Consider the following 24,449-nt stretch of genomic DNA (forward strand, 5'->3'; position numbering starts at 1 on the left):
CAAGGCAAGCATGGAGGCCGCTCAGCTCACTTTGGCAATTAGGAGCACATTAAACACCACACGCAGTATCCAGCAGTATATGCAGCACCAGAACCTGGCAAAGCGATACTGGGCAAGGAGGCGACGTCAGCGCGGTCACGTGAGGGATCAGGACATGGACACAGATTTCTCTGAAAGCATGGGCCCTGCCAATGCATGCATCATGGTGCTAATGGGGCAGGTTCATGCTGTGGAACGCCGATTCTGGGCTCGGGAAACAAGCACAGACTGGTGGGACCGCATAGTGTTGCAGGTCTGGGACGATTCCCAGTGGCTGCGAAACTTTCGCATGCGTAAGGGCACTTTCATGGAACTTTGTGACTTGCTTTCCCCTGCCCTGAGGCGCATGAATACCAAGATGAGAGCAGCCCTCACAGTTGAGAAGCGAGTGGCGATAGCCCTGTGGAAGCTTGCAACGCCAGACAGCTACCGGTCAGTTGGGAATCAATTTGGAGTGGGCAAATCTACTGTGGGGGCTGCTGTGATGCAAGTAGCCCACGCAATCAAAGATCTGCTGATATCAAGGGTAGTGACCCTGGGAAATGTGCAGGTCATAGTGGATGGCTTTGCTGCAATGGGATTCCCTAACTGTGGTGGGGCCATAGACGGAACCCATATCCCTATCTTGGCACCGGAGCACCAAGCCGCCGAGTACATAAACCGTAAAGGGTACTTTTCGATAGTGCTGCAAGCTCTGGTGGATCACAAGGGACGTTTCACCAACATCAACGTGGGATGGCCGGGAAAGGTGCATGATGCTCGCATCTTCAGGAACTCTGGTCTGTTTCAAAAGCTGCAGGAAGGGACTTTATTCCCAGACCAGAAAATAACAGTTGGGGATGTTGAAATGCCTATATGTATCCTTGGGGACCCAGCCTACCCCTTAATGCCATGGCTCATGAAGCCGTACACAGGCAGCCTGGACAGTGGTCAGGAGCTGTTCAACTACAGGCTGAGCAAGTGCAGAATGGTGGTAGAATGTGCATTTGGACGTTTAAAGGCGCGCTGGCACAGTTTACTGACTCGCTTAGACCTCAGCGAAACCAATATTCCCACTGTTATTACTGCTTGCTGTGTGCTCCACAATATCTGTGAGAGTAAGGGGGAGACGTTTATGGCGGGGTGGGAGGTTGAGGCAAATCGCCTGGCTGCTGGTTACGCGCAGCCAGACACCAGGGCGGTTAGAAGAGCACAGGAGGGCGTGGTACGCATCAGAGAAGCTTTGAAAACCAGTTTCATGACTGGCCAGGCTACAGTGTGAAAGTTCTGTTTGTTTCTCCTTGATGAAACCCCCCGCCCCTTGGTTCACTCTACTTCCCTGTAAGCTAACCACCCGCCCCTCCTCCCTTCAATCACCGCTTGCAGAGGCAATAAAGTCATTGTTGCTTCACATTCATGCATTCTTTATTCATTCATCACACAAATAGGGGGATGACTACCAAGGTAGCCCAGGAGGGGTGGTGGAGGAGGGAAGGAAAATGCCACACAGCACTTTAAGCACAGCACTTTAAAAGTTTACAACTTTAAAATTTATTGAATGACAGCCTTTTTTTGGGGGGGCAATCCTCTGTGGTGGAGTGGCTGGTTGGCCGGAGGCCCCCCCACCGCGTTCTTGGGCGTCTGGGTGTGGAGGCTATGGAACTTGGGGAGGAGGGCGGTTGGTTACAGAGGGGCTGCAGTGGCAGTCTGTGCTCCAGCTGCCTTTGCTGCAGCTCAACCATACACTGGAGCATACTGGTTTGGTCCTGCAGCAGCCTCAGCATTGAATCCTGCCTCCTCTCATCACGCTGCCGCCACTTACTCTCTTCAGCCCGCCACCTCTCCTCCCGGTCATTTTGTGCTTTCCTGCACTCTGACATTATCTGCCTCCACGCATTCGTCTGTGCTCTGTCAGTGTGGGAGGACAGCATGAGCTCGGAGAACATTTCATCGCGAGTGCGTTTTTTTTTCTTTCTAAGCTTCACTAGCCTCTGGGAAGGAGAAGATCCTGTGATCATTGAAACACATGCAGCTGGTGGAGAAAAAAAAAGGGACAGCGGTATTTAAAAAGACACATTTTATAAAACAGTGGCTACACTCTTTCAGGGTAAACCTTGCTGTTAACATTACATACATAGCACATGTGCTTTCGTTACAAGGTCGCATTTTGCCTCCTCCCACCACGTGACTACCCCCTCAACCTTCCCCCCTCCCTGTGGCTAACAGCGGGGAACATTTCTGTTTAGCCACAGGCAAACAGCCCAGCAGGAATGGGCTCCTCTGAGTGTCCCCTGAAGAAAAGCACTCTTTTTCAACCAGGTGACCATGAATTATATCTCACTCTCCTGAGGATAACACAGAGAGATAAAGAACGGATGTTGTTTGAATGCCAGCAAACATACACTGCAATGCTTTGTTCTACAATGATTCCCGAGTACGTGTTACTGGCCTGGAGTGGTAAAGTGTCCTACCATGAAGGACGCAATAAGGCTGCCCTCCCCAGAAACCTTTTGCAAAGGCTTTAGGACTACATCTAGGAGAACTGCAAATGCCAGGGCAAAGTAATCCTTTCACATGCTTGCTTTTAAACCATGTATAGTATTTTAAAAGGTACACTCACCAGAGGTCCCTTCTCCGCCTGCTGGGTCCAGGAGGCAGCCTTGGGTGGGTTCGGGGGGTACTGGCTCCAGGTCTAGGGTGAGAAACAGTTCCTGGCTGTCGGGAAAACCGGTTTCTCTGCTTGCTTGCTGTGAGCTATCTACAACCTTCTCATCATCATCATCTTCTTCGTCCCCAAAACCTGCTTCCGTATTGCCTCCATCTCCATTGAAGGAGTCAAACAACATGGCTGGGGTAGTGGTGGCTGAACCCCCTAAAATGGCATGCAGCTCATCATAGAAGCGGCATGTTTGGGGCTCTGACCCAGAGCGGCTGTTCGCCTCTCTGGTTTTCTGGTAGGCTTGCCTCAGCTCCTTCAGTTTCATGCGGCACTGCTTCGGGTCCCTGTTATGGCCTCTGTCCTTCATGCCCTGGGAGATTTTCACAAAGGTTTTGGCATTTCGAAAACTGGAACGGAGTTCTGATAGCACGGATTCCTCTCCCCAAAAAGCGATCAGATCCCGTACCTCCCGTTCGGTCCATGCTGGAGCTCTTTTGCGATTCTGGGACTCCATCATGGTCACCTGTGCTGATGAGCTCTGCATGGTCACCTGCAGCTTGCCACGCTGGCCAAACAGGAAATGAGATTCAAAAGTTCACGGTTCTTTTCCCGTCTACCTGGCCAGTGCATCTGAGTTGAGAGTGCTGTCCAGAGCGGTCATAATGGAGCACTCTGGGATAGCTCCCGGAGGCCAATACCATCGAATTGTGTCCACAGTACCCCAAATTCGAGCCGGCAACGTCGATTTAAGCACTAATCCACTTGTCAGGGGTGGAGTAAGGAAATCAATTTTAAGAGCCCTTTAAGTCGAAATAAAGGGCTTCATTGTGTGGATGGGTGCAGGTTTACATCGATTTAACGCTGCTAAATTCGACCTAAAGTCCTAGTGTAGACCGGGGCTTAGTAAAGCATTTGATGCAGTACTACAAATTCAGGCTAGAAAATAGAAGGTTTCTAACCATCATAGAATATCAGGCTTAGAAGGGACCTCAGGAGGTCATCTAGTCCAACCCGCTGCTCAAAGCTGGACCAATCCCCAATTTTTGGCCCAGATCCCTAAGTGACCTCCTCAAGGATTGAACGTACAGCCCTGGGTTTAGCAAGCCAATGCTCAAACCACTGAGCTATCCCTCCCCTCTCATCAGAGAGGTGAGGTTCTGGACTAGCCTCCCAATAGGAGCTGTGAGGGGGTGGGGGTCAAACAACTTAATTAGTTTTAAGAAACAGCTGGACAAATTTAGGAGTCCAACTGTATTATGGGGTTGCTTCTGATGCTAGGGGGTAGGTCTCAACAGGGCTCACTTCCAGTTTATGTCGAATATTCCTAAAAGCTCATTCTTCAGGGCTTGAGCTGGCCACCTACAGGGGTCAGGAAAGAATTCCGCCCCCCCCACCCCGAATGTATTCTGAGAGGGTTTGTTTTAATCCTTTCCTCTGAAGCATCAAAGGTGGCATGGCTGGAGATGGGCCATTGGATGGGGAGGGCCAGTGCTGTGAGGTGGCACTGAGCATTCTCCCTCTCAAGTGCTAGGCTGGCTGGTTCTTGCTCACATGTTCAGCATCTAACTGATTGCCATATGTGGGGTCGGGAAGGAATTTTCTCCCAGGTCAGACTGGCAGTGACCTAAGGGGGTTGTCGCCTTCATCTGCAGGGTGGCAGTGCAGTTCATTTGTCAGGCTTATCTGTTTATACTTCACTTAACCATTTCCCGGTCATTGCAGGGCCTCTCACACCGGTGCACCTCAGTCCCTCCTAGTCTCTGCCTGTGGCACACAATACTCTAGTCTCCTGAGGGATGGAATACTTTGATCTAATTTCGGTTTGGGGTTTTGTGTGGGGCGCTGGGTGGTGTTGGCGATCTGTGATATACAGGAGATCAGACCAGTTGATCTGCTGGTCCCTTCTGTCCTTAAACTCTAACACTCTATGACTCTCTAACAAGATCAATCATTCACCCAGTTCCCGAGAGTCACAGGAGGCACGTATGCTGGTCTGCTGCACAACAAAACACTGGGGGGTTAAGTAGCCCAAATTAAAAGGTTAGATTGTGCAGCAGTTTAACAAATCAGACTATTCTCTTGCAACCAAAGTGCTTCAAACTAGAAGAACTATAGATCCTTTGGGACTTTGCCTGGAGCTCTAGTTGGTCGACTCATGTCAACTCCTGTAAAAGCAGGAATGTGCTCCAGCTAACTAAAGAGCTAGCCAATGCTGAATTAGCACTTGCATTTGGACCAAAGTAGAAGAGGAAGGGAGAGAATCTCTCAAGAACAACAACCAAAAAATTGGCTGCAAGTTTTTTGCCTCTGTCAGTAAAGGACTGGCAAAAAAAATTCTCTCTCTGTGTGAAGTAGAAACGACAGTGCCACATTAAATTGCCTTTGTAAACCAGATATTTTTAAAAAACCTTGAAGGCAACATTTCTTCAAATGGCTTGAACTTAACTCTTCTGCTCTGTTAACAGAGAAAGTTAAGCTGAAAAACAAGACACAGGTCCCTAAGCCACGCAAATCTATACGATTCTTTGGATCTTGAGTTCAGTTACCTCCTTTTGAACACTGCTAGGTAGGCTAGGCCAGAAACAACATGTGATTTCCTCTTCCCGGATCAGAGGAATTTGAGTTTAGAGTTTGCAAAAGGTATAGCCTGAGGATTCTCATGCTTGAATTTGATTTAAAGATGCAGTTTAAATTTGCAGCTGTTATTTAAAAAAAGGAAAAACAGTTGACAGGCATAAACTCAATGTTCAATGCTTCTGGTTAAACTTTCACTAGTGATCCAAGCTCAGTGGTGCCAGGTCCTACCATGACAGCTTGTCTGATTCCAGCCCTTCTTTCCAGTGACCGAGGAGCCAGTTGGCTTGTTAAACTTTCCATTAGATTAGGAACAATCTACTCTCCAAATCACATAGGTACTGTAAGTGATGCCATTAATTTAGTCTGCCGTGCAGTTCTTTGCCTTTTATTGTGCCTTTTACTTCTATAAGCACTCAGCTAAAAGAAAGACAGTGGGACTGATTCTCCATTAGCGTACCCTATATGTTATCATTCACACCAGTGCAAAGTGAGTGTAGAAGGCGGCCATTTTCATTTAGTAGTATTTACGCCCACTTGGCTCTGGTGTAAATGACTGCAGATCATGCAGGTTAATGGAGAAATGGCCTATTTATACATTACACTTCCTTTTGAGGAGTATGTAAAGTTGAGCATAAGCTATTCTTTCCTCTCTTTAATTCAAGATGTGTTACGTTACACTCACTAGCCAATTGCTTATCTGATTTTAAAAGGTAATCCCTAATCAAAAAGGCAATAATGTTCTGTTATTCTTTACTACCAGTGGCAATATCCCCCAGGTGGTGAACTCAGGTACATAAGAAGTACCTCAACAGATCCCTGAAGGTGGATGGGAGTGGATTTAGGGTCACATAAGCTAAGCAAGGAGTCTCCACAACATTTGGATATACTTTAGGTAAAAAGCATCTCGACTTCTGGGTGCTAAAACACATTTCATTTACAAGGGCCTCATGCAAAGTCTATTGAAATGTTCACTTAGCACTAGTTTCACTGACATATTTACTCTATACATATTTACTCTAAGTTAGTTTTTTGTAGCCATAGACAGTTTTAAAGGAATTGTGAAAAGCAATCAAATTTGAGGTGTAAGTTTTTACTTTAAAGGGAATTGAGGGCTTTAACAAAAGAGTATAATGTTTCTTTAATATTTGTCCTTATAGCTAGCTTATTTCACATTGCAAATTCTACGATCCCTATTATTCCTCCTAATAAAAAACAGTGCATTTCCCTCTAGAGGTAACCTGGCAAAAGGGCTCAATCTGTTGGAAATTCACCAAAATAAATAAGATCACATTTATTCTTTAAGTCTTTGAGTATTAGACTGGTAAATCACTGGTGTTTTCCAACTCTCCCTACAGGATTTTACCCTCTTTGGTAATCTCCTAATATAAGCAGAAATGATAGCAATAGAAAGATAACACAAAATTGTCTCTGAATGTAAGCTCAATGATCTGATGCAGGCTAAAATTTTCCCTGGGGTTTGTTTATATTTTAATTTATTAAAAGCTGAAGTTACATGGTCAATGGTGCTTGCAACACATATGCAACAGATAATCCTCAAGGAAAATATGCTCCACGTAGTATCCCATTTTCATCTGACATTTATATTTATCATTACCCTGCTCTATGTTTTGAAAAAGCATTTAAAGGACATTTTATTTTTAATTGATTTTTTTATGATGATGGTGTTGCAGATACAAATAAGCCAGATCTAAGCCACAACATTTGGATTTGAATGTCTCCTAAATTGGGAAGCGTGTACTTGGATCCAGAGGTTTGGTCCATTTCCAGTTGTGGCAGCAAAGACAGCCATTTAGAAAAGGCACAGTAACACCTGTTGTGCAATGTAATTCCCTAAAGTCTCATTAGTTAGAATCTCTCAGGGTAAGTCTTCACTACCCACTGGCTCGGCAGGTAGTGATCGATCTATCAGGGATCGATTTATTGTGTCTCGTCTAGATGCAATAAATCGATCCCCAAGTCGATGCCTGTACTCCACCTCGGCAGGAGGAGTAAGTGGAGTCGACGGGGGAGATGCCGTGGTCGACTCACTGCCATGAGGACTTATGTGAGGTAGGTAAGTATTAACCCCATTTTACACCTAGAGATAGGAGGTGGAGAGTTTGTGACTTTCCCCAAGGTTGTGGAGAGAAAGCAAGTGACAGTCAAGATGAAAACTACAGGTCTTACAGCACTTTCAGGAAAAAGAGAGGATAATTCCAGTGTCTAGGCTAACCCTCACAGGTAAATAGGCTCTAAAGCCCAAAATATGGTGAGGGCACAACAGCTGTCTCATTTGCCTACATAGTCACTGTACTGCAAGTATGTAACTAATTGCATCCAATGCCTTGAAGTACCTAGACATCAAAAAGGTCCTCTGTCAAATCTACTTCTATTTTATTCTTTACCTGAATGTCTAGATATCTCCATTTTCAAACAGTCATTGGGCACTGGAATTTATCAGCCATTACACAGGATGATGGGATAGAAGATTAATTCAAAAGGTATTTTACTACAGATAACCACCTTTGTTTATGAACAGGTAACAAAATTCATTTTAAAATCTGAAGGAGATTCATGAACACTACCAAGGTCACACACCACACACTCTATAATCACACTCAAGTTCTGTCTCTACTCATAATGAACTGCAATGTAGAGCAATGGTAACATGGCTGCATTACTGTATCGTGTAATTGTGTATGAAAGGTATAAAGCTACTTGGCATCTTGTGGGTTATAATGCATAATGAAATCAAGCTAATAAGCTAAACCAGGGTGTAGCTTATTAGCCACTTTACTTTGAGTCAGTATTTTAGAAGACAAGGTTTCCTTTCATTTTCTCCATGTATTTATACTGTGACTAACCTTTTTCAGCATTAAATCTGCAGATGGATGCATCATCAAGCTGCACCCTCCCCAACCAAAACCAAGAGAACCATCAACTGTTCCAATAGACATTCATCTAGCATGATGCATCTGGCACCCTTCTGCACTAGCCCCCGCCTCTGCCTTTAGAATTCACGTCTGCACATTAGCTACTGTCAGTCTTTTTCTCCCACTTTCTAATAGTGTGAAGTGAAGTTTCATAAACAGTGAAGTGTGTTAATTCAAACAAAATACAAGACAGCAGTTCTTTCTAGGCGGTAAAGCCCTGTCTGCATATTTCAGCTCTTGCATAATTGTTACCTTTAGCCCATAAACTTCAAGGTCAATTCAAGGTCAAGAAGAAGTGGTTAGCACATGTAACGGGAAGGAATGTAGCTAGAAAGAACACATTTGAGAAAATACAATGATTGTTTTTGAATTTTTTTCAAATTTTCTTCACAATATGTATTGTTATACAGTACTTCCAAGCAAAATGTATGCATGTATATACTATTATATGTACAATAACTGTATATCTAGAATACAAGATTAACATATCATTTCTATATGCCAGATTCTTTTACTTTCCCCTTTAACCTCCACATCAAGTGTTCATGTTTATGGTTGTGGAAGGGCAGAACTCAGCTGGCCATTCAAACATTGATCCATTTATTCATGGGGGCCATGTCTGACCATTGAGGGTCCTTATGAAGACAAAACACTATTGAGACTGGCATTCCAAACAAGTTCCTCCATACTGAAATAGCTATAGGTGTTTTACAGTACATTTAAAACCAAGTACATACAATTTTATTTAATTTATATTTCTCTCCATCATTTCTAAATGATTCTATATGCCAGCCATAGCTAGGACAAACTTCTCATTACAATATAGATATTTGCTCCCACACAAAATAGCAACACATTGTATAATCATGAAGAAAACATCCCAAAATATTTAAAGTATATTACTGCGTGTGTGAAGTAATAATGTGTGTGAAGTAAGTAATCGCTTAAATTTCTGCTAACATGCAAAAGTGGTTTCGAAAGTTGACTGTTTTTATGCTCCATTTTCACTTGCATGCTTGTTGATACCCAAGATACAGCAAATAATGTCATCAATTTCCTTACAAAGGATTAATTTGCTCCCTGGGAATACAAGGTTGCGACAGTAGCTTTTGGATCACTTGACAACAGAATCCAGCATTTATAACGAGGCTCAAAAGCACAGGGGAAGGGGGCGAAAAAGTCATTTACTTAGCATTCTTTAATTCTTTGAGGTATAACAAGAATATGTCATGATTTATGATTGAATAGCACATTTATTTTGCTCACAAGAAAAGCCTTTCATAACCTGCTCATTTTTGTGGCACTTTAGAGTTATGAGATCTAAGTCCACTCATAAATGTGGTGTCCTGCTGAAATCTATCAGATAGCCTTTCCATTCCAAAAAATAGTTGTATGTACTGCAAGGTTTCTAAGTCTCTGGGTTAAAAATTCTAAGTACCAGAGTTTGTAAGTATGTATCGAATGATGGATACAATTATTTATTGTATTACTTGTTTCTGAATATGGGGTCATTTATTTCTAATTAAGCATTCTTACCCTGATTTGATTACATAAAGAGCTAGTTCTGTAACACAATAGCGCATGAAGGTCAGTATGGCTAGAGAAGAAACCTTATATACTGTGACAAATCCAATAACCATCAGGGTATTTGGTTCATAGAAATACAGCATTTCTGAAAATATTTTGCTGATTCGCTAAGGTATTGGTAGACATTTTGCTGACTGTGGAGCCTGACCTACATTGAAAGGCATATAGAATATAGCGAGGCTGTCAACAAATTTGCTTATGAGATGAAAGTTTTCACTTTGGGGAAGCTAAGGGTATACTGGCAGAACAAACAGACGTGAAGACACAGGGGCTGCTGAAAGAAAGGGAAAAAAATGAAAAACAGCTACTTTTCGTCTCTGATTTCACATCTCTGCCTATTTGCAGAAACTGGAAAGATTGTGTTGGGCTTTCCCTTTGCTGGGCACCTTGAGAAACATTTTTAGTGTTGTTACATTTAACCTTTTTTAATTTTCATTAACTTTTAGGAAACTTAAAGGCATTAAGGATGTTAATTGCCATTACATTTCAAGAAGTTAAAACATGGTTGTGATCAGCAATGTATATTTCAGTCTGTAACTTGTTGGTACAATTGAAAAATGTATTTAAATACGGTATGTTTAAATCTCAAAATAAAAAAAATTAGGAAAAATACCATCCCAGAGGAACACACACTAACTTATTCCAGAAATTAGTTTCAATTCTCTGTAAAAGTGTCTCAAGTAAAAGCAAAGCTACCCCCCTCCCTGCAAAAAATGGTAATAATAAGACTTTAGCTCCCTCTAGAGGTTTCTAGCTTGTAGCCTGCCTTCTTTCCATTTATGTTCATTTAAGTTCTATTCCCTGATCAGGGAGAATGATTTCAGATGCACTAAGCTAGGTTTCAAATGCTTATTGATTTCACATTTTTAGGCGTATGAGACTGTTAGAAGAATATCAGGAGAGAGATGCAGTCAAAGTAATGTTTGTGCTAGCAAAAATAACTGTCACATCACCATATTGTTCTAACCGCTATAAAACAAGTTAACACAGCCTGATGCAAAGGCCTTTGAAGTGAATGATTCTTTCCATTGACTTCAAAGGGCTTTGGATCAAGGCCTTACTGTTTTGCGTATCACAGCATGAAAATGAGATGGGGCATCAAGCCATTTACATTTACATCAGTTTTAAAAATGTAAGGGCCAAATCCTGTTCTTAGAGCACATTCTGGGGAAAGCCATTGCCCTCTCATGTCAAAGTGGTATTGATGTATACAGTACATATCCACTAGCCTGGTCCCTACATTTTTCCTGCATACTGGGCACTGCGGCACAGAGCGTGGACCATTTGTGTGAATCACTCAGGTTCCCCTGTGTTCTCCAAGAAAAGGGCAAGTCAGCAAGTATTTTCAGCATGATTAAAAACACTGGTTCTCATTATTCTAATGACACTTTTTACTGGCAAACGTACATGATTTGTTTAGTTTTAATCAGATTTCTATACAATGGTAAAGCTTGGAAGACAGTCCAGTCCTCTCCAAACCATTGCAGCTCAAAGCTGAAAAACAGGTTAAGAAGAAACATGCCAACAACAAAGCTACTGCATGCATAGTCATAGTACTTATGGGTATTAGTGGTGGGTCAGGATCCCATGGCTGCACCTGCAAAGCTTGACACTGTGATATTAGTTAATATCCTGCATAGATTATATTCCTTCTGTTTTAAAAGCAAATAAAAAATAGCTGTGTGTGTTACTAACCTGTATTCCTGGGAAACTTGTGTAGTTTATCTTTATGGCAATGGACTATTCCAAACCAACCCCTTGTGGCAGGGCTTCTCCCTATTGTTCAAGTAGAATGGAAATTCAAAGCTCCCACCATCCTTTTTTTTTTTTTTGGCTTGGAGGGGGTTGGGGTTTGTTTTGTTTTGTTTTTTTAAGAAGGGGAAAAATCTAAGAGCATGAAATCAGAAAATTCAAAAAGACATATATGGTTCACTCTGCATGTACTGTATTCAGAAATAAAGAGAAAACTGAGCTGTCCACCTGTTTACACTGTTTGAATATTTTTGATATGTCAAATAATGATATAATATACAACAAGCCAAAATTATAATGCTGGATAGCAAGGGCCTTGTGCCTTTGATCTGGGTTCAGGTTATGAAGCCAGATCTGGATGTGAATTTCACCCTAACTCCTGTTTTAACAATGGATTAAATATATCCAAACACCCATGAGCATAGTTGAATTGAAATTCAAATCCAGATCTTAACTAGTGGGTAATAGGCCTCAGCCACAAAGTATATAGATGAAGAACTTGTAAATTTTGTTTGCAAAAATAGAAGATTCGGTCAATTATTTCTCAGCAGCAGCTCATAAATCACAACTAAACAGTGTGTTTGTATGACATTCATATACTATATGGAAATAATGGTGATCAAGGATGAAAATTTTTCCTTTCTGATGACTTCCCAGAATCAGTACCATATTGTTTTTACGTCCTGGGAAAAAATGATCCCTCAAAGTATATCTGCCCATGATAGGTCATGAAATACTCATAATCTAAAAAAAATAACATAATTCTGATCATGCTGCTTTCTTCTAACCTCCAATGATTTTAAGTAGTCAGTATCCGATGAATTGCGACATTTAGAGATTAAAATATTGGGTTTTTTTAAACAAATCATGAACAAGTCGGTGAACCACACACATGAATAGCTACATTAATTGTTACTTGTGCATGCAACATGATTTATACACCTGATTTATTCAAAAATCACTTCCTTAGTCTTTTTGTGACTTGAAAGATTTTAAATTGTATATTACAAAAGCACTGTTTTCTAGCTTTAGCAGTTCTGTTGACAGTACCTTCTAAAATTATATTTGAATTGAAGTGTAGGAATGAAGACACAAGAATGCAATCAGAATGGTATGGTTTTATCATCTTAACTCAAGCTTTTTGGTCTGGAAACAACTGTAATTGACTGTTGAAAGATGAGATCTCCAGTTTTCCAGAGGTAGATAATAGTCGTTTCTTGCCTTGATTATTTATGACATACCCAATGTCCAAAATGTCACTGGTCCCTTGGCATAAACAGAACTTTTTTTTTTTTGGCACTGCTGAGGAATTCAATATAGCAAGTCCCTAGGCTGGTATCAGTTTCATTTGCATTCCAAGATACTGACAGAGCCTCGTTGCCTTGTTTTTCACATGTAACGAGAAGACTGATCTCCCAAATTTTCTAGGACTATGAGGGAAATATGTGTTTTAATATGGACCTGATCTAATAGCTGCACCACATACAGAAAAGCTCACTGACTTCATAGGACTTCTGTGCACAAAACAACTGCATAAATGGACCCTAACCCCTACTGGGAGTAATACTTGCATTTCTGACCTTCCACAACAAGGCCAGTTTATAAAAATGCAAATCAGTCAGAAATGGAACAGGAATCTACTTTCATTTTGACACCAAACAACAGAAACAGTAGGATAAATGGGCAAAGAACAGATAATATGCAAATTAACCTAAATCAATAACAGCTAAATACACACAGAAAAATATGTGCTGTTCTTTAAATGTTCAAGGTAAATTAGGATTAAGGCTGATCATGGTGGGGCCACGAGATATAAAATATTCTGCCTCCCAAGACAGTAAAGACTAGGGAGTATTTTTCTTGATACTGGGTTAATGAATAGCTAATAAAAACTGTATCTCTATAGTTCTAATGTATTATTTTCTATTTGTATTACAGGTGCACCTAGTGCCAAGCCAATAGCAGGGCTCCACCGTGCAACAAACACATAGTAAAAGTCCTGTACAACCTGTACAAACATATAGAAAAAGTCATCCCTGCCTTGGGTTTTTATTCCAAATAGACAAATCAGACAAAGGGAGGGAACAAGGGGAAAACATACAAGTAGACTACTGGGAATTGAGCCACACAGAGGTCCAGTGAGTGGCCTAGAATCGGACTTAAACCTTGTGGCAGATCTGGGAATATCACACAGACTTCTGAATCCCAGTCCAGTGTCTTAACCACAAGACCATTTCTCCTCCCTCTAGTTTACAGTGTAAATCAACACTGGATAGTAAAAATATGAAGGACTGCTGAGCAGAGATGGAGTCCCCTATTAAGGAAGGGGAAAGAGTATCTTTGGATACAGAGTGGCTAACCTAGTTAGGAGGGCTTTAAACTAGGTTTGATGGGGGCAGGAGACAAAAGCCCACAGGTAATTCAAAAAACATGGAGACCTGGGGGAAGGGTCGGAATTTGAGGGGAGCATGGGCTGTTGTAGCAGGGATAAGGGAGAGAAGAGAGGGAACACAGAGAGGAAATCAAATCAGTATCTTAGATGTCTGTATGCAGAAGTATGGGGAATAAGCAGGAAGAACCAGAAATGCTAGTTAATAAACACAACTATGACATAGTTGGCATTACAGAGATTGATGGGATAATATACATAACTGGAATATTGGTATGGAAGGGTACAATGTGCTCAGGAAGGGCAGGCAGGGAAAAAAGGGAGGAGGTGTTGCCTTATATATCAAAGATGTCTACACCGGGACTGAGGTTGAGATGGAAATAGGAGGTAGACTTGTTGAAAGTCTCTGAGTAAGGATAAAAGAGGTAAAAAAACCAAGGGTGATGGCATGGTAGGGGTCTACTACAGACCACCTAAACAGGAAGAAGAGGTAGATGAGGCTTTTTAAAACCAACTAACAAAATCATCCAAAACACAGGACTTGGTGGTGATGGGGCACTTCAACTACCTAGATATCTGTTGGGAAAATCGCACAGCAAAGCACAGATTATCCAGCAGATTTTTTGGAATGCATTGCAGACATATTTTTATTTCAGAAGGTGGAGGAAGCCACTCAGGGAGAGGCTGTTCTAGATTTGGTTTTGACAAATAGGGAGGAACTGGTTGAGAATTTGAAAATGGAAGGCAACTTGAGTGAAAGTAATCATGAAATGGTAGCGTCCATAGGTCTAAGGAATGGTACAAGGGAGCTGGTAGGTAACATCCCATGGGAAGCAAGTCTAAGGGGAAAAACAGTAAAAGAGAGTTGGCAGTTTTTCAAAGAGACATTATCAAGGGCACAAGAGCAAACTACCCCACTAAATATGAAAGATCGGAAGTATGGCTAGAGACCACCCAGGCTTAACCAGGAGATCTTCAATTATATGAAACTCAAAAGAGAGTCCTTACATGACCTTCTCATTAAAAAAATTAGGGAAATAAAATCTAGATGGAGCTACTATAAGATGGGTGCATAACTGGTTGGAAAACCATTCCCAGTGAGTAGTTATCTGCAGTTCAGAGTCAAGCTGGAAGGGCATATCAAGTGGGGTCCAGCAGAGATTGGTTCTGGGTCCCGTTCTGTTCAATATCTTCATCAATCATTTAGATAATGGCAGGCAGAGTAAAATTATAAAAAGTTCGCGGACAATACCTGCCCTGCCCCTCCTCCAGGAGCCCCACTCCACCTCACCCCTTCTCCAAGGCCCCACTCTTCACTCATTCCATCCCCCCTCCCTCTGTCACTCACTCTCCCCACTCACTAACTTGTTCATTTTCACTGGGCTTGCTCAGGGGGTTGTGATGTGGGAGGGGGTGAGGACTCTGTGGTGGGGCCAGGGATGAGGGGTTTGGGGTGCAGGAGGGGGCTCTGGGCTGGGACCAAGGGGTTTGGATGGCAGGAAGGGGATCTGGTCTGGGGCAGGGGGTTGGGGCACAGAAGGGGGTCGGGTGCAGGCTCTGGGCGGTGCTTACCTGCACTTGGAGTGGGGGCACATGAGGATCTGAAAGGGGCACATGCCGCTGCTTCCAGAAGCCATGCGGAGCCACGGCAGGCAGGGAGCCTGCCTTAGCCCAGCTGCACTGCCGACCAGACTTTTAATGGTCGCCTGGGTCCCTTTTCAACCGGGCATACCGGTCAAAAAAGAGACACCTGGCAACCTGGCTCATACGCAGGAGTGTTGTATGCAAGACACAGTAAGTGATTCTTCCTATCTACTCCATGCTGAGATAGCCTCAACTGGAGTATTGTGTCCAGTTCTGGGTGCCACATTTCTGGAAAGATGTGGACAAATTGGAGGAAGTCCAGAGAAGAGCAATCAAAATGATTAAAAATCTAGAAAATATGCCCTATGAGGAAAAATTGGATCTGTTTATTTTGGAAAACAGAAGACTGAGGAGGGCCATGATAACAGTTTTCAAGTACATAAAAGGTTGTTACAAGGAGGAGGGAGGTAAATTGTTCTTGTTCTGAGGACAGCACAAGAAGCAATAGGCTTAAATTGCAGCAAGGGTGGTTTAGGTTGGATGTTAGGAAAAAACTTCTTAACTGTCAGGGTGGTGAAGGACTGGAATAAATTGCCCAGAGAGGTTGTGGAGATTTTTAAGAGCAAGTTAGATGATCACCTGTCAGGGATGGTCTAGATCATACTTAGTCCTGCCTTGAGTGCCAGGGACTGGATTAGAAAACCTCTCAAGGTCCATTCCAGTCCTACAATTCTGTGATCTTGGATTAAAATGGGTCCTTTCACTGAAGCACTAAAATCCATTTTTAATCAAGCAGAAGCATAAACGGGTTACAGGCTTTGTTTTCCCTTCCAAAATTCCTCTGAAATTGACTGAATAAATGTCTTGCTTGACACCTCCAATGCGCGAGTTTAACATAGATCTTCTGTGAAAACCAGAGCAACATCTGACACCCTTCAAAATTCCAATCCATCCTCAGGCACAAACAAATTTTATTGGAGCTCAGCAACTGTAGTAATTTATTCCTGTAGTAGTTTTATTGATAAAAATGAAGAGGGCCAGTTTCATTAGGGTTATCTGAAATGAGAGCAGGGGGATAAGAACATTAAACCCTTACACAAATGCTAAGGCCCCAGGGTGTCCATAAGACTAGGTTGTATGCTACAAAACAAGCTGGCATTAATGCTTTGATTTACAGTACCTCCTCACTCAAGTCAAAACAATACATAGTGTGTTTCAGTCTTTCCCACATGAACCTCTTAGTGCTGGGATCTGGGACTTTTTTTATGCAACACCCCTCAGTAAATCTATAATATAAAACAACAACAACATATACTGCAGGGAGTAATCCCGCATTCTCAGATAAATTACTTAGATGACGTAATACATCTTTTCCGTCTCTAATGTCTGTGCTTGTTTAGTGTTTCGGCACTTAAAGTGTTCATTGGAACCTGGGTTTTTCACAATATGTGAAGCATTAAGTTAAACCTGATGCAAAGTTAAAATCAAATTAGAATACTATTAACACATGTTCTGGAAAGAGCTTCTAGTTTTAACCTGCTTTGCTGAGTAAGCTCCATAGATAGATTAGTGAAATTAAAGATGCACATTTGACATGATCTCCGTTCCCACAAGTAAAGCTAAATATTAACTAAATATAGTTATGGAATTTAGGTTCTAGGACATCAGACCCTTCTTAGCCTACGTCCAGAAAAACCTGTGGATTGTCGGATATTGCCATCTGTCTGTTCAGCTACAGAAAGGGAGGAGACAATCCAGCCTGCTGGAAAAGAAATGTATATGAAACTTCAAAAATTGAAGCTTGTGAAGCTAATGGCACTACAACCCTTTTTTTTTTTTAAACCACACAGGAGGCAATATGGGCCTAGAAGCAGAAAATGAAAAACATTTAATCTTTAAATGAAATGTAATCCCATGAAATAACTACCAGTATAAAAGAAGGCAGCAAAGGATGGAGTGGGGAGTAATGCTAGAAACAGCCGAATTCTTGGTGCCTTCAATTCTTCGTGTCTAAATTTTAATTACAGTGTCAATGGAAATAGATGATTTTTCTGGGTTGTGTATGTATAGATATGCATGCCAGTATGCATATAAATATATATAATCACACACACACACACTTATTAAACAAACAATTCGGAAGACTTCATTGAATTTTGTGCTTTTTTTAAAAATGATTTTTTTCTAAACAATGTAGAACAAATTACACCGCACTGGGAAAAGAGATCTCCCTCTTAACCAAGCACACAAAAGTATTTAAATATAGCTTTAATGCCTTTTAATATAAAGCCTCCTCCAGCACTTACTCATTTAGAACAGCTTTGATCTATTTTTTCCTCTTAAATTAACAAAGAATTTCTAGCAGTATAAGAAGCAGTGAAATCTTATGCATACATTAGTATATTATACAATATAATATTAAACTTTGCTGTTCACTTTTATCACATCTGTAGCATAAATGATACTACAGAAGAGGCTGCTTTGAAAACATACTCAAACATATTATTTGGAAAACATTCAATAATGTGGTCAGCAGGGGGAGCCATAATGCAAAAATAACTAGTCCAACTGCAGAATAAGTGAATAGTATAATATTCAGATGATATTTTGATTCATTTGGGTAATGTTCAGGCATCCAGAAGCAGTTATTACACTATACAACCCCTCAGTCCTTTCTAAGAGACCTTCAGCCCATACCCCAGGATACAGATATGTCCAACACAACCTCTTCTGGAGAGGTTATTCAGTATGTTACAAACCTCCCCTCCTGCTTCAGTTCACATTCCACATCCCATTCCTCCTCTCAAGCTCTTTATGGGGTGAGGACTTTCAAATTATTTTTTAGAATTGGGAGAGATCTTCCCCATCTCATAGCATCTGATAGGCAAAAGTTCAGTCACTAGGCTAAACTAGCTTGGGAGTTGTGATGCAGCATAAACACTGTTTGATGGAGTAACAGAAACCTGTAGTTGTAACTAGCTACATCATTAAAAATGCTTTGCTACCACATTTAAGTCTTTCTGATGTATCTCTCAACCCCATATCCCGTGTAGATGAGGGGCTGGACTAAATGTCAACCTCACAACTGCAGGGTTGGGTGTGGCAGCCTGGAATCCTCCTCCCAGTATAACCTACCTGTGGCTTTTCAGGATGCTGGAGACTAAAGAAAAAGCAATACATGGGAAATAAGACTGCCAAACCCATCTATTGGCTCAAGCCCGCAAAAAGTTCTTGGTGAGTAGAGGAGGGACATTTCTGACAATACTCCATGTTATATTTAATCTTTCATGAAAGATTCATTCATTCATTATAATCAATAGTGTAATCCAGGGTTATATATATGGTATTTTTTTATTTGTGATTACCTTACTCAGACACACTTTGTGCAAAGCACTCTGTACAATTATTGCACCAGTTTTTAATTTGCACTATTCTAACTAAACAATTGTGCTGCATTATTGCATGATTTCCTTTTTCAATTTGTAACACTAAAGCCCTAATAATTAGGATCAACAAGACTCACATATAAGAGGATAATTATGCACAAATCAGGTAAATGCGCACCTCACCATTTGATGATCCCAGCAACTTCACAGGCCAGCTGGAAGCATGACCTTCTTCCATTTTGTTGCACTAACAGAAAATATGAGAACCAATTCATCACCAAAATAAAATACCTGAATCCTCAGAGATGTTAACTAAATAATGTTTAGTCTAATGCATACAGTCTCTGCTTCATATTTCACAGATCTTCACAAATCTAGAGCAATGAGGGACTCAGTGGTATCATATGCAGTCCCCAGAAGTGACATAAAATTCTCCTTTTTTACATTACATTTTATTTATTATGTAGTGTCCTTGAACCAAAATACTGAAGAAGAGTAATAGAAGGATACTGCAATAAATCAACAGAACCCCCCCCCCCCAAAAAAAAAGAATCCACAACTGGTGGTCTTGAATGAGAGCAATATATTAAGTTCATGAGACGACTACCAGGAAAAGAACAGGAAGTTGTGTAGAAACTGTAATTCTTCAAAATGGGTCTCCCTACGGGTGCTCCCTTGATCACAGATTTCTAGCCAGCAGTGTCCCCTTGGCCTGTGCACACACCCTAAGACTCCTTGTTGCAGACATCGAGGCTATATAGGAGTGTGCAGATGAAACACCCTCTTTCTCTACCCAGGCATCCTCTCAGGAACAATCAAAGTAGAGGGGAAGAAGAGCACCCATAGGGACCCACGTCAAAGAACTCCAGTTACTGCACAGGGTGAGTAATTCTTCCTTCTTTCTCAAGTAGTGCTCCTACAGGTGCTCCACCTCAGGAGACGTCCAAGCCATACCCCTCCAAAAGAGGAGAGAGCTTTGGAATAGAGTCCAGAACTGAAGATAGTACTGCGGAGCTAACTGCAGCATCGGATCTGACGGCATGGAGCAAGGCATAATGCTTTGAAAATGTATGAACTGAAGTCCAAGTAGTGGCTCTCTATATATCAGATACTGATATATTCTTCAAAAATGCAGTAGACGTTGCCTACAATCCGGCTGAATGTGCTCTCGCCCCTTGAGGGGCTGAGCACATGCAGACTCATAACAGGTAGAGATAAAAACCGAATACCCATTTTGAAAGTCTTTGAAAAGAGACACGAGCCCCTCAAGATCAATCTGCGAAGGAGACTAAGAGTCTAGGTGATCTCCTAAACTGCTTAGTCCTATTCAGGTTAAAGGCTAAGGCCCTTCTAAAGTCCAGGGTATGGAAATAGGATTCCTACTGAGAACTACGAGGTTTTGGGAAAAAATCTGATAGATGGCTAGATTGATTAAGATTAAAATCCAAAGTCATCTTCTATAGGATTTTAGAATGTGAACATAAAGAGACCTTATCATTAAAGGACACTGTAAAGGGAGAATCTGCCATCAAGGCTCTAATCTCTCCGATCCTATAGGCCAACATGACAGCAACAAGAAGACAGTCTTCATAGATAAGTGAAGTAGGGAGCAGGTTGCCATTGGTTCAATTAGAGGTCTCGTGAGGGTAATTGAGGACCAAGTTGAGGTCCCAAGATGGGGTGTGGTGTCTAATGAGGGGGAAGAGATTATGCAGACTCTTAATAAATCGGGACAATACTGGGTGAGCAGAAATGGAGCAACCCTCAACTGGGGAATGAAAGGCTGACATGGCAGCTGAGTACACCTTGACTGAATTGATGGATAACCTGGATGTCTTCAGATCTAGCAGGTAATCTAGGACCAGGGAAATGGGAACCAATTCAGGCCGGAGGTATCTACGACTGCACCAATGACAGAATCTCTTCTTTTCTGCAGGTAAGTAGTGTGGGTTGATATTTTTTCTACTGTTTAATAACACCTGCTGTATATCTGCAGAGCAGCAAGCCTTCATTCCCGAAAATCATCCAGGAGCCATGCCCTGAGATGCAGAATCATTAGATTGGAGTGAAGCATGAGACCCACATCCTGAGACAGGAGATGAGGAAGGGTCGAGAGCTTGATCAAAGTTTGGACACAAATCTGAAGCAGGAAAGGGTACCAAGCTTTTCTATGAGGTACTATGAGGATAACTCTGGCCTTGTCCTGTCTGATCTTGCTCAGCACCCTTAGAATCAGGGGTGTTGGAGAAAAGGCAGAGAACAGACTCTTCTCTCCAGACATCCCCACCCCAGGAAACAATGACCCAGATCCTCCTTGAACAGAAGAGAGGGCACTTCCTGTTCTCAGAGGTGGCAAAAAAAGATCCATCTCTGGCTGTCCCCATCTCTGGATTATGCTGTGGAGAACCTAAGTGTCCAGCTCCCATTCATAGTCATGGAAGAAGTGTCTGCTGAGCGTATTGGCTGTTGTGTTCTGGATGCCTGGAAGGTAGACCGCTGAAATCTTGTTGTGCTATACACTAGTTCCAGAGCTTTAATGGATGTAGAACATGCAGAACATGTTTCCCATCATGACCCCGATTGCCTTGCTCCTAATGAGGCGCAGGAAATGGGGACAAGCATTCCTGACTGTCCTAAGCTCCAACAGATTGATGTGCAGACTGGCTTTGTGAACTGTCCATCTGTCCTGAACCAAGATGGGCTCCCCATCCTAACAGGGATGCATCAGTAGTCAGAGTCACTGATGGGTTTGGGTGACAGAAATGATGCCTGAGTTGCTCCTTCCACCAGTTTAGGAAGTTCTTTATGTGCAAGGGGCTGGTCACCTGCCTGTCCAAGTTGACCCTGCTCAGAAAGTAGGTTGTTCTGAGCCAATCCTGGAAGCAGTGGAAGCATAGCCTTGAGTGATTGGCCACAAAGGTGCAAGCTGCCATATGGCTCAAGAGTTGAAGACTGTTCCTTACTATGATCCGAAGGCTTCCTTGAATTGTCCCTACTGACAATGTCACAAATCTGTCTAAAGGGAGATATGCTCTGGTTGTCAAGGAGTCCAAGTACACCCCTATCTGTAAACTTTGTACTAGTACCAGTGTGGATTTCTTTACATTCAACTGTATGCCAAACTCCTGGAACACAGCGAGCGCTGTCTTGAAGGAGCAGCCCTTGAGTAGCTAGTTGTCTAGGTACAGGAAGACCAGGATCATTTCCTGCCAAAGTAAGCCGCCATTACCACTAGATCCTTCTCAAAACACCCTTGGGGCAGAGGATAGGCCAAAGGGGAGCACGCGGTCCTGGAAATAATCTTGGCCTCTGGTGAAACATACGGTAAGTATTTCCTGTGTGATGGGTGTATAGTTATATGGAACTAGGCACTTTGTAAGTTGAGGGCCGAAATCAACCCTCTTTTTCTATTAAAGGAATTATAGTTGCCAGGGTAACCATCCTGAACTTTTGAGGCTTTACAAACTTGTTCAACAGTCTTAGATCTAAGATCTGTCTCCAATTTCCATCCTTCTTTAGTACTAAGAAATACTTTGAGTTGAACCCCCTGCCCATGAGGAGAAGGAACTGGTTTTACTGCTCCTAGTTGGAGTAGAGAGTCCACGTCTTCTTTAAATTTTAAGCTCTCTATCACATCTTTAATTCTAGCAGAATGCATAATTAAGTAGATGGAGGTAGTCAATGAGCTAGTTCAGTTCATCACTTTCCTCATTAGCCCACTCCCAACACTCAGTCAATGACTGATCACAGTGTACAAATAAACCTTAATTAAGGTCAATTAACCCTTCTCTTCTCAAGCTCCTTCTTCTGTGTTACCTTAATTACAAAGAAAAACAAAAAGATCTCTTAGGAGCCCACCAGAAGATACAGAAAGACTTATCTTGATTGCATACATGTCTAAAGATATGGCAAAGGAAATGTTCACTAACACTTCTCCTATTCAACGGGAGCAATCAGCAAAAACTTAGGTACATACTAACCACCCAGACCCCAGAGTTACAACCCCTTCCTTTTGTTCAGTAACTAATGCCCTTGTTTTAAGTCCTGAATTGTGTATATGAATATGGTCCTGAATTGTGTAAGATGCATTTTGTCACCAGAAAACTGCAGGAGGAAAAGAGCAGATAGGTTTTAAATAAACCTGAATCTTCCTATAACTCCTGTGCCTGCCTCTGCTGCCGCTCATATGTTTGCTAGTCAGCAGCAGCAGCATGAAGCTAACATGATTATTAAAGTTTCATGCCACTCACAGGGTTTTGAATAGCAGGACTGAAACTGAGCAGTCTTGTAAATTTCACTCTGTTGCAGTAGAAGCTGTGGCATGGGATCTACCTGTCTGAAGATACAGCAAAATAATATTGAATCAGTTTATATTCCTGTCACAGTAGAAAGGGTTCTTTATAACCACAATGGATAGATTTCTTTTTTAAAACAAAAGGTTATGTTCTGCAAAAACTGGTATCTTAAGCCCCCACATTCACCTGGGAAAGCTTCCCATTTGCCACTGGCAAGTAGATTTTTCTAACTCTGTTCTGTGACTTATCTCAGATCTTATATTAAACTAATTTTAGTGTGTTTACCACTTTTAGCATCATAACATTATTGCTGAGGATGATTTCACAGTCAGAGATTGTCAATGCTCTGATTCAGGCTTGTATTCATATCCAAGACACTCATTTCTCTCAGCTTTTCCTTACCTGGGAATATTACAAAAGGTATGTCAACACTGCAATCACAGGCTGTGACTGCAGCTCATACAGACACAACCGAGATAGCTTTAATCTCGCTAGTTCAGGTATCAGAGGAGTGAAGGCACAACAGGCTGGGCTTCAGTGTGATCTGAGTAATTACCCAGGGCTCCAGGTGGACTTGTACAGCTTGCACTGAAGGCCATGCTGCCACGACTTCACTGCTAGCTCGGTATTACAACTTGTGTAGATGTAGCCAAAGAGTACTAACAAGCTCCTTCTTACTTTTACTTCTTTCTTTTTTGTCCATCTGCATAATGGGCAGACACTTTATATTGGAGCAAAACCTCAACCCCAGAAGGTTTTTTTTCTCTGCATTGGTTTGGAAATGTTTTTGGTACTTGCTGCACATGCAGTCTACTTAGCTGCCTTGCACCACGACAGTGGCTTAAAGGAGAAGTCAAAGTTTACAAGATTTAGTCCCTCACAACAGCGTTACTAGTGATTCTCCCATCTGCTAAGCACTATGGACCAGATCTATTGAGCTATGACAGTTTATACCAGCTAAGAATCTGACCCATGTATATTGACACAAGACATGACAAAAACAAGGACATACTAGACGGCAATAAGATTTTGTTAAGAAAACACTGCATAAAAGCCATAACATTTCAGAAGATTACCCATTTATGTTTATGTCCATGCAGGAAAGATTATCTTCTCTAGAGATTTAATTGGGGTTTTTGTGGGGTAGGGAAAGAGAGGAAGTATTTTGCTAGATCTGGGCCTAAATGCACAGAAATTACTACATCCCTAGTCAACAAGGCAAACAAATGCTGTAACATGTAAACATGCTGTAATCTTGGAGATGGGGCA

The 24,449-nt window shown here is 41.9% G+C and overlaps 2 protein-coding genes across 2 annotated transcripts in view; both read right to left on the bottom strand.

Moving 5' to 3' along the window:
• The window catches only part of LOC140907941 (uncharacterized), a 123,159-nt gene extending 119,747 nt beyond the window's left edge, over positions 1 to 3,412 (bottom strand). The window contains exons 1-2 of the mRNA XM_073335033.1: positions 2,639 to 3,412; positions 1,775 to 2,050 (exon numbers count right to left, since the gene is read on the bottom strand). Coding sequence (XP_073191134.1) covers positions 1,775 to 2,050; positions 2,639 to 3,221 — 859 coding nt within the window. The 5' untranslated portion in view covers positions 3,222 to 3,412. The remainder of the gene's footprint in view (positions 1 to 1,774; positions 2,051 to 2,638) is intronic.
• HDAC9 (histone deacetylase 9) overlaps positions 1 to 24,449 on the bottom strand; it is a 704,899-nt gene that overhangs the window by 478,601 nt on the left and 201,849 nt on the right. The window lies entirely within an intron of this gene.

This window comes from Lepidochelys kempii, chromosome 2 (assembly GCF_965140265.1).
Source record: "Lepidochelys kempii isolate rLepKem1 chromosome 2, rLepKem1.hap2, whole genome shotgun sequence".
NCBI classification, from domain to species: domain Eukaryota; kingdom Metazoa; phylum Chordata; order Testudines; family Cheloniidae; genus Lepidochelys; species Lepidochelys kempii.